This window comes from Zonotrichia leucophrys, chromosome 5 (assembly GCF_028769735.1).
Source record: "Zonotrichia leucophrys gambelii isolate GWCS_2022_RI chromosome 5, RI_Zleu_2.0, whole genome shotgun sequence".
NCBI lineage: Eukaryota > Metazoa > Chordata > Aves > Passeriformes > Passerellidae > Zonotrichia > Zonotrichia leucophrys.
Window position 1 is genome coordinate 45,589,868 of NC_088175.1, and position 12,217 is coordinate 45,602,084.

The 12,217-nt window shown below is 42.5% G+C and overlaps 1 protein-coding gene across 8 annotated transcripts in view; it reads left to right on the forward strand.

The window, feature by feature from the left end:
- TUB (TUB bipartite transcription factor) overlaps positions 1-12,217 on the forward strand; it is a 143,701-nt gene that overhangs the window by 119,439 nt on the left and 12,045 nt on the right. For 5 of the 8 annotated variants that reach the window (XM_064715018.1, XM_064715020.1, XM_064715024.1 and 2 more), the window contains 7 exons: positions 2,795-2,866; positions 3,784-3,905; positions 4,675-4,866; positions 5,442-5,554; positions 6,534-6,648; positions 11,397-11,495; positions 11,897-12,068. In XM_064715018.1, coding sequence (XP_064571088.1) covers positions 2,795-2,866; positions 3,784-3,905; positions 4,675-4,866; positions 5,442-5,554; positions 6,534-6,648; positions 11,397-11,495; positions 11,897-12,068 — 885 coding nt within the window. The remainder of the gene's footprint in view (positions 1-2,794; positions 2,867-3,783; positions 3,906-4,674; positions 4,867-5,441; positions 5,555-6,533; positions 6,649-11,396; positions 11,496-11,896; positions 12,069-12,217) is intronic. The other 3 variants (XM_064715022.1, XM_064715025.1, XM_064715023.1) reach the window with 1 other exon arrangement.

The following is a 12,217-nucleotide window of genomic DNA, read 5'->3' on the forward strand; positions in this document are numbered from 1 at the left end:
TATTAAAATAATGCCAGCAGCATCTCTGTAAGTTATTTTTATTATGTGTGTATTGTTTGCTGCTTGATACCAGCAGAGGATGCTTGTTTTGAGAAAGTTTTGAGTATCCCACCATTCATGTGTTACTTTATACGGAGATAAATCTCTTCATGTGGCTTCCCACTGCCACTTCACTGCTTGTGGCGTGTCCTTACTGGCATGTCACCTGAAAAGTTCAGAGTTACTGTCTCCCATCAGGGCTTCTCTTGCATGGAATAGGAGCAGAAGGAGAAGTGCACAAAGATAAGGCGCTGCAGGAAGGGACCTGGGCCCCTTGTCCATGACAAGTTGAACAGGAGCCAGCAGTGCCCTGGCAGCCAGGAGGCACAGCCCTGTCCTGGGGCCATCAGGCACAGCATCACAGCCAGGCAAGGGAGGGGATTGTCCTCTGTGCTCTGAGCTGGGACAGCCTCACCTCCAGTGTTAGGGGCAGTTCTGGGTGCCACAGCATAAAAAAAACATTGAACTGTCAGAGAGTGTCCAGAGGAGGCCATGAGGATGGTGAATGTCTGGAGGGGGAACCCTATGAGGAGTGGCTGAGGGCACATGGTCTGTTCAGCCGGGAGGACACTGAGGAGAAGCCTCATTGTGAGCTTCAACATCCTCTTGAGGGGAAGAGGAGGGGCAGGCACTGATCTCTTCTCTGTGGTGACAGTGACAGGACCCAAGGGAATGGCCTGAAGTTGTGTCAGAGGAGGTTTGGGCTGGATATCAGAAAAAGGTTTTTCACCCCTAGGGTGCTTGGGCACTGGGAACAGCTCCCCAGGGCAGTGCTCACAGCACCAAGCCCAGCAGAGTTCCAGAAGCATTTGGACAGTTCTCTGGGACACATGGTGTGACTCTCGGGGTGTCCTGTGCAGGGCCGGGAGCTAGACTCCATGATCCTGGAGGTTCTCTTCCAACTCAGCTTATTCTGTGATTCTGTGAAATGCTAACTGGTCTCATGGCAAAAGCTGAATCCCATTGGATTTGCATAGTCCAAGTTCGTGCCTGTTCTGCTCTTTGGCATTGACCTGGTGGAGAGAAACTTCTCTTAGCACGTGTCTCTCCTTCCCCAGTGAGTCAAGCTCTGTAACAAGACAAGAGGTTATAGGCTACTGAGTGTGAAAAGAATATGCCACTTGCAAGAAAATGCCAAATGTTTTATTTGATTTCTCCATCTGTTGGAAATTGCCATCCTAGAATAATTTTCCTCCTGTAGGAAATATTCATCCTTTTAATTTCCAAAGTGTTAATCTGTAGTGTTCCTCCCTGGCAAATGAGTCACTAGGACAGAGTCAGACTTCCATAAGTTTTAACACTGAATAACTAACTTGTAGTCCTCACACTTATCAGTTTCCAATATGTCTCTGTAAAGGGCATGGAATGAGCAATTGGGTCTTAGTTCTTCTTTGCCACCTGAAGTTTGGAGATTTAGAGAGGGGATCAGTTTCATTTCTGGATTCCAGAACAGTTGCTCCCTGAAGCATTTTCCCCCCAGGTTGTGAGCGCAGATGTTTCTAAGGCTGGCACAGAATTTTCCCCTCTAAAGTATTGGTGGTGAAATAGTGAGCACAGGTGTGGAAATAAACCAGTTCTGTCTGTGGATATGAATTATGGCTTTATTGTGCAGCTGTCAGCTGAGGAGATGGACTGTGTCCATTACCCATGCATAGAGCCTAGAACATGATTGTCCTTATTAAGAAATAATGCTTGTGATTAATGAGGGTGTGATTAATAATGAATGAATTCTACAGGCTTTGAAAATATCTGTTGACCTGTGAACTCAGGCCTCCCTTGCATAACCAGGTCCTATTGAAAGGTTTTGCTGTCGTGCTCTGTGGTGTATGTCAGCACTGGGGGAGCTGAAGAAATGGATAATGAGAGCTTCACAGGGCAGCTGAACGCAATGCAAGCATTGCTTATGCTCCTGGTTTACTTTTACACCCTCATTCTTATTACTCTGGTGGTGTTTCACTCTCCAGTGTGCATCTGGATATTCTAAAGGGATATGCACTGAAGTTACTGGAAGCAGCAATAAAAGCAAAAAGTATTTTAATGCCTTTTTTGCTGTCTTTTTCTTCATCTGTTCCAAAATTTGAACTGAAGAAAACCATTACTGAGTCTATGTCTGCTGTTTATATTTCTGTACATCAGTTTGGTTTCCTGTCTGCTTGTTACAGACCAAGTTAATATTTTAGAAGACTAAACTACAATAAAATAAAATCTTTATGCATATCCCTGGAGCTTCCAGAAAAACAGTTCAGAGAGCCTGATTTCATCTTTTCATGATGGGGACGCAGTAGGCACGGGGACTGAAGCAGAATTTAGGCCATCTGAATATGAATCTGAATACTTCTTACAATGTTACTGACTCAATATTGTGTAGAAACTGTGTGTATCACTTATGTCAGTCAGGTTTGAGGGTTTTTATTTTGTTGGAGTTCCAAAGTAGGCCCAAGCCCCACCATGCAGTGCACATCACGCACAGAAGCACAACTGCTCAGCGTGAATGGTGTTTGCTGAAGCCTCAGCTCTGTGACCCAGGGCTTTTTCACTTTATTCAAGGCACTGAAAGCGAAGATCACAGCAGGCATAAGCAGGTAAAAGGTGAATTTGATGGTGCAGTGCAGAAATTGTGAATCCAAGCAGCAGCTTTGTGGCCCTGTCCCACAAGTCTTTAGCCCTGTGTGGAGTCCTCTTGTCAGGTCCTCTTATGCTTGTTCATTCAATGAAGGGTTTGCAGAATCAAACCCTTGGATTTTTCCTTTCCCAGATCCCCATGCAAATACATCCTGGTCCTCTTCCACCTCCCAATCCAGTCTTGTCGCCCTGGATCATGTTCCTGGTGAGTACAGAAGGAAAAAGTTAATTATGTCCATGCTGCTTGGCTCTGGAAATCTGCATTTCATTTATCCTTCTAAATCAGACTTACCCATAATGGGAGTTCTGGACCAAGTGATGTTTTTTTGGTTTTTTTTTAAAGGATAGAATATAGCCTGTAATATATGTAATTTAGAGAGCTTGAACTTGGATATGGGGTGGCTTCATCTGCATGATACTCTTTGAAAAACTAGGCCTGGCAAATGTCCCACCATTGATGCTTTTTGCTGCTAAGTTCTATTTGATGTTCAGAGTTGTGTTTCCCTTTGAAATGTCTGAGGTTTTGAATTCCTGTAAAGTCAAATTTTCAAGTGCTGTAAGGCAGTTCCTTTGGCCTGGGCTGATACTATTCTTTACATGAAATAAGATGCAGGAGAATATTCCTTGATGTGAATGATTCTTCTTGGTCTGGTCTAAGATGTGCTCTTCAGCAGATCACACAGCTAGAAGTGTGCTGTGCAAGGGCTTGTATTTTAATTGTGAGGGTTTCCAAGTGGCTCTGCCAGGTTGTCCTCTCAGCTCCAATTTCAGCTTTATGATTTTGTGTTGTGTTTGAAGTACTTGATTGGATGAAGATGATCTGAATTTAGTTATTGACCAGATATTTGCTCCTGTATCACTGGGTAGCTTGATCCTTCCTCTCTGTGGAATGGAAACCATGATGTTTCCTGTCGCTTTTACTTGAATGTTTGGGCTTCTCAGGAGAGCTGCTGTCTGACCCATGTGTTCATGCTCTGCCTCACACAGTGAACCACTCTCACACACCCCCTCACTCACCTGTGAGCCTCAGGGTGCAGCAGTCTGATAAGTGGTGTTTTGCAGCAGGTTATGGGCAGCTTTAATCCATCACTATTTCACATAAGTGTGCTGTTTTCTCCTCAGGCATTTCAAGTAGCATGAATTTTGATGAGGAAGAAGATGAGGAGGATGAAGACAGCTCCAGTTCTTCACAGTTAAACAGTAACACCCGGCCTGGTTCTGCCACGAGCAAGAAATCCAATAAGGTAAGGGGAGAGTGCTGAAGAAGGGGTGTGCAAGCTGCTGTGAGCTGCATGATTTCAGGCTGCACTCAGGACAGGCCTGGCTCTCTTGTTCTGTGTTTAATATGCACTAGAGTCTCTCCAAGGTGATTTACTGTGATACCTCTCAGGGTTTGCAAGAGCTAGCAATGAAAATAATGACTTGGAGGAAAGAATGGCAAATATTGCCTGAACTTGAATGAAGAGAGAGGGAAACAGTAAATATTTACCTTTCTACCTCCTGCAGGTGCTCAGAGGGATCTTTTGTTTCCATTGACTTTTTCTGGGCATTTTCCCACCCTGTTCTCTCTGCTACATAAAATAAGACTTTAGCTGGTTCAAATATTCTAAATCACAAGCTCTTGCTAAACCAGTTGATGGTGTCCTGCTCTTTTATACACTGCACTGACTTCCCATCTTTGTTAGATCTCTCTGGAGCTTAAACTCTTGCTCCCTATGCCATTCCTTCCTTCCTTCCATCAAAGGTCACCCCTATCCTTTCTGACAGAAGGAGTGTGGTGGGATGGGAAGGTGTGAGCCAGGGTTTGCTCTACAAGCCCTGTACAGAATTCTGTCTGTGCAGGCAACCTGTTCTGCTCCACCATGTGGGTCTGTACACAGAGCATCAGCAAGACAATATGACCTTTGGTTTGACTTTTTAAAAGTGCACCTTCTATCAAATGCCGTTCCTGTGTGCTTATAACCTTGTTGTGAATGGAAATTAAAAAGCCCTGAATTTTGCTTGTTGTTTTAGGAAGCGGCCTCAGCCCCCAGTCCTTCCACAAATGAGCCTCTCATAGATGTGGATGACCTGGAGGAGTTTGCTGTCAGACCTGCCCCACAGGGGGTCACTGTCAAGTGCAGGATCACAAGAGACAAGAAGGGAATGGACCGAGGGATGTACCCTACTTATTACCTCCACTTGGAAAGGGAGCATGGTAAAAAGGTCATAACATAACTTGAATGGCATACCAGTTGCATCTGAATATTAAAAAACAAAATTGATAAAAATCTTATGGAGTCTTACAAAGAAAATGTAATCTTATATTTTGAATACATTTTTGCTTTATCTAGATTGACCCTACAGGCTTTCCAAAGCCAAACAACATTGCCACTTTCTTCCACTGCCTTTCTTCATGTGTGTAATTATTTGCCTTAAATAATCCATGCATGGCACCTTTATGTGACTGCCAGCAGTTGGGGCTCTCTGCATTCTGTGGCCTGAAAAGCATCTACTTTCAATTCAGCTGGAAGAGCCAGTGCAAACTAGAATGAAACATTTAATAAAATAGATCAGATTTAATTATTTAAACCATGAATAATGGAATGAGTGGGTGAGAAGTCATTTTCCCTTACCAGATATTTTTTTCCTGGTTTTGCTAAATCCCAGGAGATCTTCTGCTACTTTTCTAGTGATGCTTGAAGACAGAAAAATTGCTTATGGTTTGCTTCTATCAAAGCAGGAAGTGGTGTGTGCTAACCCCTTTAGCAATCTAGAATGTGTTTTTTTGCATTGCTTAGGTGTTTCTGTTGGCTGGAAGGAAACGAAAGAAGAGTAAAACCTCTAATTACCTCATCTCTATAGACCCAACTGACCTGTCTCGGGGTGGAGAGAGTTTTATTGGAAAACTGAGGTAAACACTGATAAGTCTAGGATAGAAAAATAAAGATAATGCAAAGTTCATTTGATATTAAGAAGTCTGTAATTTACTATGTTTTCTTAGTTAGAGGCTTGACTACATCATGTGATCATGGTCTTAAAGATCACCAGTATCCAAGGCATGTTTTCAAAAATGTCACAAGTACTTACAGGATCACATTTTATTAAAAGTCAGCAGGACTGAAGCTCTTAAGTGCTCAAAGACCAAATTCTCAAGGGTGTACCAGCACAACTTATCTTAATGGGATTTTCAGAAGTGCATGAGTACATTGTGTCTAGCCTCTATTGATATAAATACTTTGGAATGCACTGTTACACAGTCTGATAATCCCTTTGGTTTTGCCTGTTCCTCAAGATCCAAATTAGTTATTTACAGGTAGTGGAATTATTCAGAACCACGTGTTCCTTTTCTGTCTGTCCCCACGTTGTACAGCCAGTCTGCTGTTGATCCCTCCATGGAGCCTCTGGGTGTGTGTTCACATCATCTGTGCCTGCACTGTATTTTGCACTCCTTCCCATTGCAATAGGAAAGATTTGATCTCACTAATGGCTTTATAAAAGTCACTCCCTATATTCTTACAGAGTTTGGTAGTCAGGTAAGAAAGCAGATGGTTTTTTAGCCAGTAAGAGTATTTTAAAAACCAAGCAGACCCACAAAATAACCCCACCCAAGTGCTTCCTTACAGCTTTCTTGTATTTCCTAGTTTGCAAGATGTTATCAGAAATCTCCAGCATGATGATAAGGGACCTTTAATATATGCTTTTGTACTGTACGTTTACATTTTTGTCATTTTGGCCTTTCATCCAGGAATTGCCATGTAGCTGGGATTAGAAATAAAAGCTCTCTGTGCCCAGTATTTGCCTTTCTTCTGTGGCCACAGTGCAGTAAAGGATACATGTCTCGGGCAGCCTTGCTGACAAATGGTGATTGGATTTTCCATTTTTTTTGGTAGATCAAATCTTATGGGAACTAAGTTTACAGTTTATGACAATGGAGTAAATCCAATGAAAACAACATCCAGCCTGGAGGCGAGTACCCTGCGTCAGGAGCTAGCTGCTATTTGTTATGTAAGTACTGCTCACAGGCACAGCGTGCAGGAGGGGCAGCTCACTTTCTGAGGCAGCACACTGAATTTCCTTCTCACTTATGATTATGTAAATCAGCATTCAGAGTTTGATGTAACCAGGCAGCTGATCTCCACCAGAGGAACCGGGAGGCTCAGTGCAAAGCAGAGGTGAAAAGCGTTGTGCACTGAACAGGGCTGCCCAGTTCTCACCTTGGGTGAGAAGGGGGAGTTTGAGCTCTTACATAACCCTCTGGAAAGGGTAGGATCACAGCCTGCTGGTAACACCTGAGGGAACCTCCTGAACTGGGAAGAGTTGTGCACATGGCATTACTGCTCTACTGTATGATTGTTTGTTATGGTGTTTTGGAGGAGGCCTCCCTGATCCAAGCCATTGGTAGCTGACAGCTAGGCCTGCAGCAGCTGAGATTGGGATAAAAACTCTTAAAACTCCTTTTTACCAGGAAAAAACCCAAGTAAAATCCAAAATTTGATTGAATGAGAGAAACCAGGCTCTTACAGGGGAGTAAGTAGCATTTGTCAGGAGCAATGCAGACAATCAAGACTTGAAACACAGTTGCTGGATGAATAACCTTTTTGGTGAGAGTGTTCTTTCTGTCCAGAAATATTTGGGCCCAAGAAACCCTTCCAGTGAAAACTGGTATGTTGGCTGCTACAGAAAGTTGTCTGGTTTCACAAATCAACAGCTTAGATAAAAATATCCAAGAATGACTTTTCTGAAGAGTTCCTGCCCAGATCTAATCAAGGATGCCTGGAAATCTGTAAGGCTGAGGTCCACCACATACCCCATGTATGCACAGAATGTGTTCTCAGAAGGGTGAGCTTTGGGCTGTGGGGAGCAGTGCATCTGGAAGATTTCCATGAGCAAGGAAGCTGAGAGCCATCCCTTCCTTGCAAAGTGCTGGGAGCTCTGAAGGAGGGCAGTATTAGCTGCCAGCATGTTTTCTTCCTGCTGCTTAGGATGCAGTTTTAATGTTGCAGATGAGCAGATACATATCCATCCCTTCATGTTGGATTTGAAATTCTGAGAATTTCCAAAAATTCAGCTTGCAGGATTTAAAATGAGACTCCAGGGTTTGAGGTCACTTTGAAGTCTCAGTAGAAGCCTAGCAGAACATACATGTTTAATAAAGGTAGTTTTACTGGTTTATATAGGATGGCATTCCCTGGAGCCAGGCAACTAATCTGGTGCAAACTGGAAGGGCAAAAAGAAAACCAAAGCCAATTTAAAAAAAGTTACATCTTGAGAAATGTAGGCATTGCTTAAGTCAACAACAAACAATACTTGAATGATGAACAATACCAAATAAAAAGCTGTTGTGGTCAGCAGAGGTAATTAGAAGTGTGGGTGTTGGAAAGAACCAAACTATAGCCACTGTTTGGAGAATGGGGCTGAGATAAGCTGCTTTTGTATGTCTGTAATCAGCAGTTTGAAACGGGTACATTTGTGTAAGAAAATTACTTGTTCCATTGATGTTTTGGTACTAATGGAGAAAGGCAGCAGGCTTGCAGGTGTGCTGTGGCCAGAGGACAAAAGGAAATTGGAATTGTATTTCATTTCAAACTAGCCAGGTTTGCTGAATTGAGATTATTGTTCCTGGCTGCAGCAGAACCAGAGCAGAGAGTGCCAGGAAGAGCAGAGCTGAAACACCCTTGTCCTAAGGCAGTCTTTTAATTCCTGCCCTGAGATTTCCCCTGCAGCAAAAGCTATAAAAACAATACTTTGAAAGCACCACTCTGCCTCTTACTGTCCCTCAGCTCATCTGAGCAAGTATCCATGTGGAGATCAAGCTGTACCCAACTTACTGAGCATGACCTGCTTAATCATCTCAGCAGGTGTAATTTATATAGGCAGAAAGTGATGCTGCATCTGTGCCTGACTAAATGTGGTGAGGGCTCTCTTTGGGAGCTCACCTTGAGATGGGTTTGAAGCCACAGGAACAGAGCTGGGCAGGGTCAGAGTTTCCTTGGGTGCTGTTGACCACTTTTACTGCCCTTGTGTTGGCAGCCCAGCCTATTAATAAACCTGCAGCAGCACCTAATGGCTGATTGCAGAATCGTTGGCAAAATTTATCCAGGAGCAGTGAGGAGCAGCTGTGCCACTGGTAGCAGGGTTTTCTGTGAGGATTTTCAGGATTTTCTGATCCATAGGACCTCTCAGTTCAGTTTGTTTCAGATTCCAGGAAGTGAGCCCAGCTGATAGATGCTCTGAGGTATTGTTCAGGTTTCGGTACAGTAGCAAGACTCTGTGTTCCTACTCAAACCTCAATCTTTTGCATTGTGCTCCTCCAGTGTGTTGTGGATTCTGTGAGCTGGGCCTTCCTTGGAATGGTAATTCCTACAGAAAATATTAAGGACAGGGCACAGCTGTGTGAAACAAGCCCAGGAAGGGAAATGGCTGCAAGAAAATGGGGGTGATAAAATTATAAAATCATGAATCTCCTGGGAGCTGCTATTCCAGAATATCTCTATTCACCTTGCTGCTTTTATCATGGCAGCTATTGCCACTAAAGCAACTTGCTTACATAATTATTTGAAAGTATGCAATATTCTAAAGGAATCCCTGGGGAAAGGCTCTTGCAGCCCAGTTTATTGTGAGGCTGACTGGATGGGCTAAGGCAGGGAGTGCAGCAATCCTGGGCTACGTCCTGAGCTGATCAAAATCATTGGTGTCCTGGTTGAGTCAATAGGGCTCTGCCAGTGAACAATATTTGTGTTACTGTGTAAGCCAAGACTGTCAGTGGCATTAAAATGGTGTGAAGTCAGAATTTGGTTTGTGTTCCTCCAATAATACCCTTTGTAGTCTGAAATTTCCACACAAAAGAGTTGAGGAGGAAAATAAAAGAGAAGCAGGGAGTGAGGCAGGAGGTGAGGTAATTTTAATCATTTTCCTCACATATTCCATGTTTATATCATTTCAGTTTGGCACTGTGAGTTTAGAAAAAGGGTAGCATTTGCCAGCACAGTGTGTGATAATTGGTGATGGTGGTAATGTGCAGCTAGTAACCATTCTCTTATCATGTGCCAGAGGTACCAATTTCAGTGTTTCTGAGTAAACCCAAAGAATATAGTCCTGTTTTTTTCCTCTGCTGGCTGGGAGGGAAGTGATTCAGCACTATTATTTAATTTTACCTTCAAAAATGTCTTCAACCAGTCAGCATCTAAATTAATTATGTATAGCAGAACTGCAGCTTGAGGAGAAGGAAAGCTTGTAAGGCATAGCAGAGAAGCCCAAAATTGTCAGTACTTAGTGGAAAATAAGCATAAGCATGAATCTTTTCTTAGAACTTGTCCTCTGCTGAGCTGAGTCTCTCCTACTTATAAAATCTGCTGGCAGTCATATCAGTTTTCATCTTGCCATGATGCAGAACCAACTGAACTGATAACACGTTTTACTCTGCCAAAGGAGGGGACATAAATGATTCAGAAAAGAAGCAGAATCTTCCCATTAATGTGTAGAGTTAGGAAGATACATGAATATGCCTGGATTGCTTCAGGAGCATGCAGTAAAATAATCCAGTAGAATTTCTCTTGCATGCATGCAAATCTTTAATGAGTTGTGGAAAATCTCCAGATGATTTGCTGGAACAGGCAAAGTTATTTCAAAGGTCTGATGATGGCAAAGCTGCAGGTATTTTAGGTGGGTATTTTTAGATGTTTCCAGTGGGTTGAGATGCATGGATTTTTGCTTGCAAAAGTAGAGGTGTTTTAATAAGTTTAGTGTTCCATGAAATCAGGACATTTTAATTAAAAATGCAAAAGCAGAGACAGCTGAATTTGTCACTTTTAAATGTCCCAGGGGTAAAGCCACAGCAGCTGCAGCCTTGGGGTGTCTGGTTCTTGGCATCCTGTGGTATGTTGTTGGGAACATTGGGAATGTTCTTCCTCAGATTCCTTAGTGCATCTCCAAAGCCCTTCATTTCAGTTTGGCAGATGGAGAAAAAAATACATGTGACTGAAAAAAAGCAATCACAAAGCATGAGGAGATGGACTTCAAGGGGTCACTGTTTCATTCACTGGGTTAATGCTAAAATCAGGTTTTACTGGCAAATACTGCTCTTTACTTTTCCTGGTTCTCTTGAGAAAAGCTGGTCAGGAAAGCATCAGATCACTTTTAATGGAAGAATTTGTATTTCCTGTGGGTTTATTTTTGCTGCCCATGTGGTTTCTTTACTTTCCCTGTCTTCATAGCTAGAAAATTTGCCTTCATGCTAATGTGTTTGGTTTTTTTACCATGGTCATCTCTAAGCAAACTTTGAAATCCACAGCACTGCTATCAGATGTTCTGACTAGCATTTTGTTTGCTTTTGTGCTGGCTCTGGAATAAATGGAGCTGATCCCATATATTTAATTTTGTCTCACATCAAAATGTGTGACTGCGTTTTATGATTTTTAAATTGAAACTACTTTATTTTGGGATCTAGCAGTAGCCAAGCAATCTGGTTAATTCATATCCTTTCTTAACAAAGGGATTTAAAAAAAATTCTATTAAGGTTGCTGGCAGCCAGTGTTAGGAGTGTTTTTGGAAACCTCTCTATTTCCATTTTTCCTGTTGTCAGAGCTTCTAAGACAAAGCTAGAATGTTTGGCAGTGCCAGTGAAGGTGGGAGTTTCAAGATGTTTTTTGAGTTGACTAACAAACAAGTTCCCTGGGCTGACACAGTGTCTCTCTGCTGAAAAAAATAACTTTAAAAATAAAGAGCATGATGAAATCTTTTCTAAACATTTTTAGGAAACAAATGTCCTGGGCTTTAAAGGACCTCGTAAAATGAGCGTGATCATACCAGGAATGAATATGGATCACGAAAGAGTTTCCATCAGACCACGAAATGTAAGTCTTACCAGCAGCCAGCACTAAAAATTACTTGCATTCTTTTTCAGGTAGAGTTGAGGTTTTTTATTTGCACTTCTGAAGGTCTAGAAGTTAATCAAACGGTATTCAAACAACTGCAGAATAATGGGATGTGAGACTGCTTTTGTGACTCACAAAAGCTCTACAAATAAAGTATGTTGATAACAAAAGGTACAATTAACATTTATCAAACTGTGGAAAGAACTCAAATGCACATTTGCGTTTAGATCCTCACAGCTCTCAGTTTCGTTCATTGAAGTTGTTTTGAGGGTCAAGGGTTTAGTCTTTGGGCCAGGATTGATGAATTTTTTCTTCCCTGTTAATGTATTTTTTCTCACATGAGCATGTTAAGCTGAAGCGTGTGTCTGTGGTGTGTGCAGGAACATGAGACGCTTCTTGCAAGGTGGCAGAACAAAAACACAGAGAGTGTCATTGAGCTGCACAACAAAACCCCAGTCTGGAATGATGACACCCAGTCCTATGTTCTCAATTTCCACGGTCGAGTCACCCAGGCCTCGGTGAAGAACTTCCAAATTATCCATGATAATGATCGTAAGTAGAGCTCTCTGCCTTTCAGTGTAGGAGCAGCACTGTGTGCACAGTCTGGGAGGGATTCTGCCCTCACAGTTGTCATCTGAGCAGGTTTAATTGAGATCTGTGTAAGAGGCTTCAACAGTCTATACAGAAGCCATCGTCTCTCT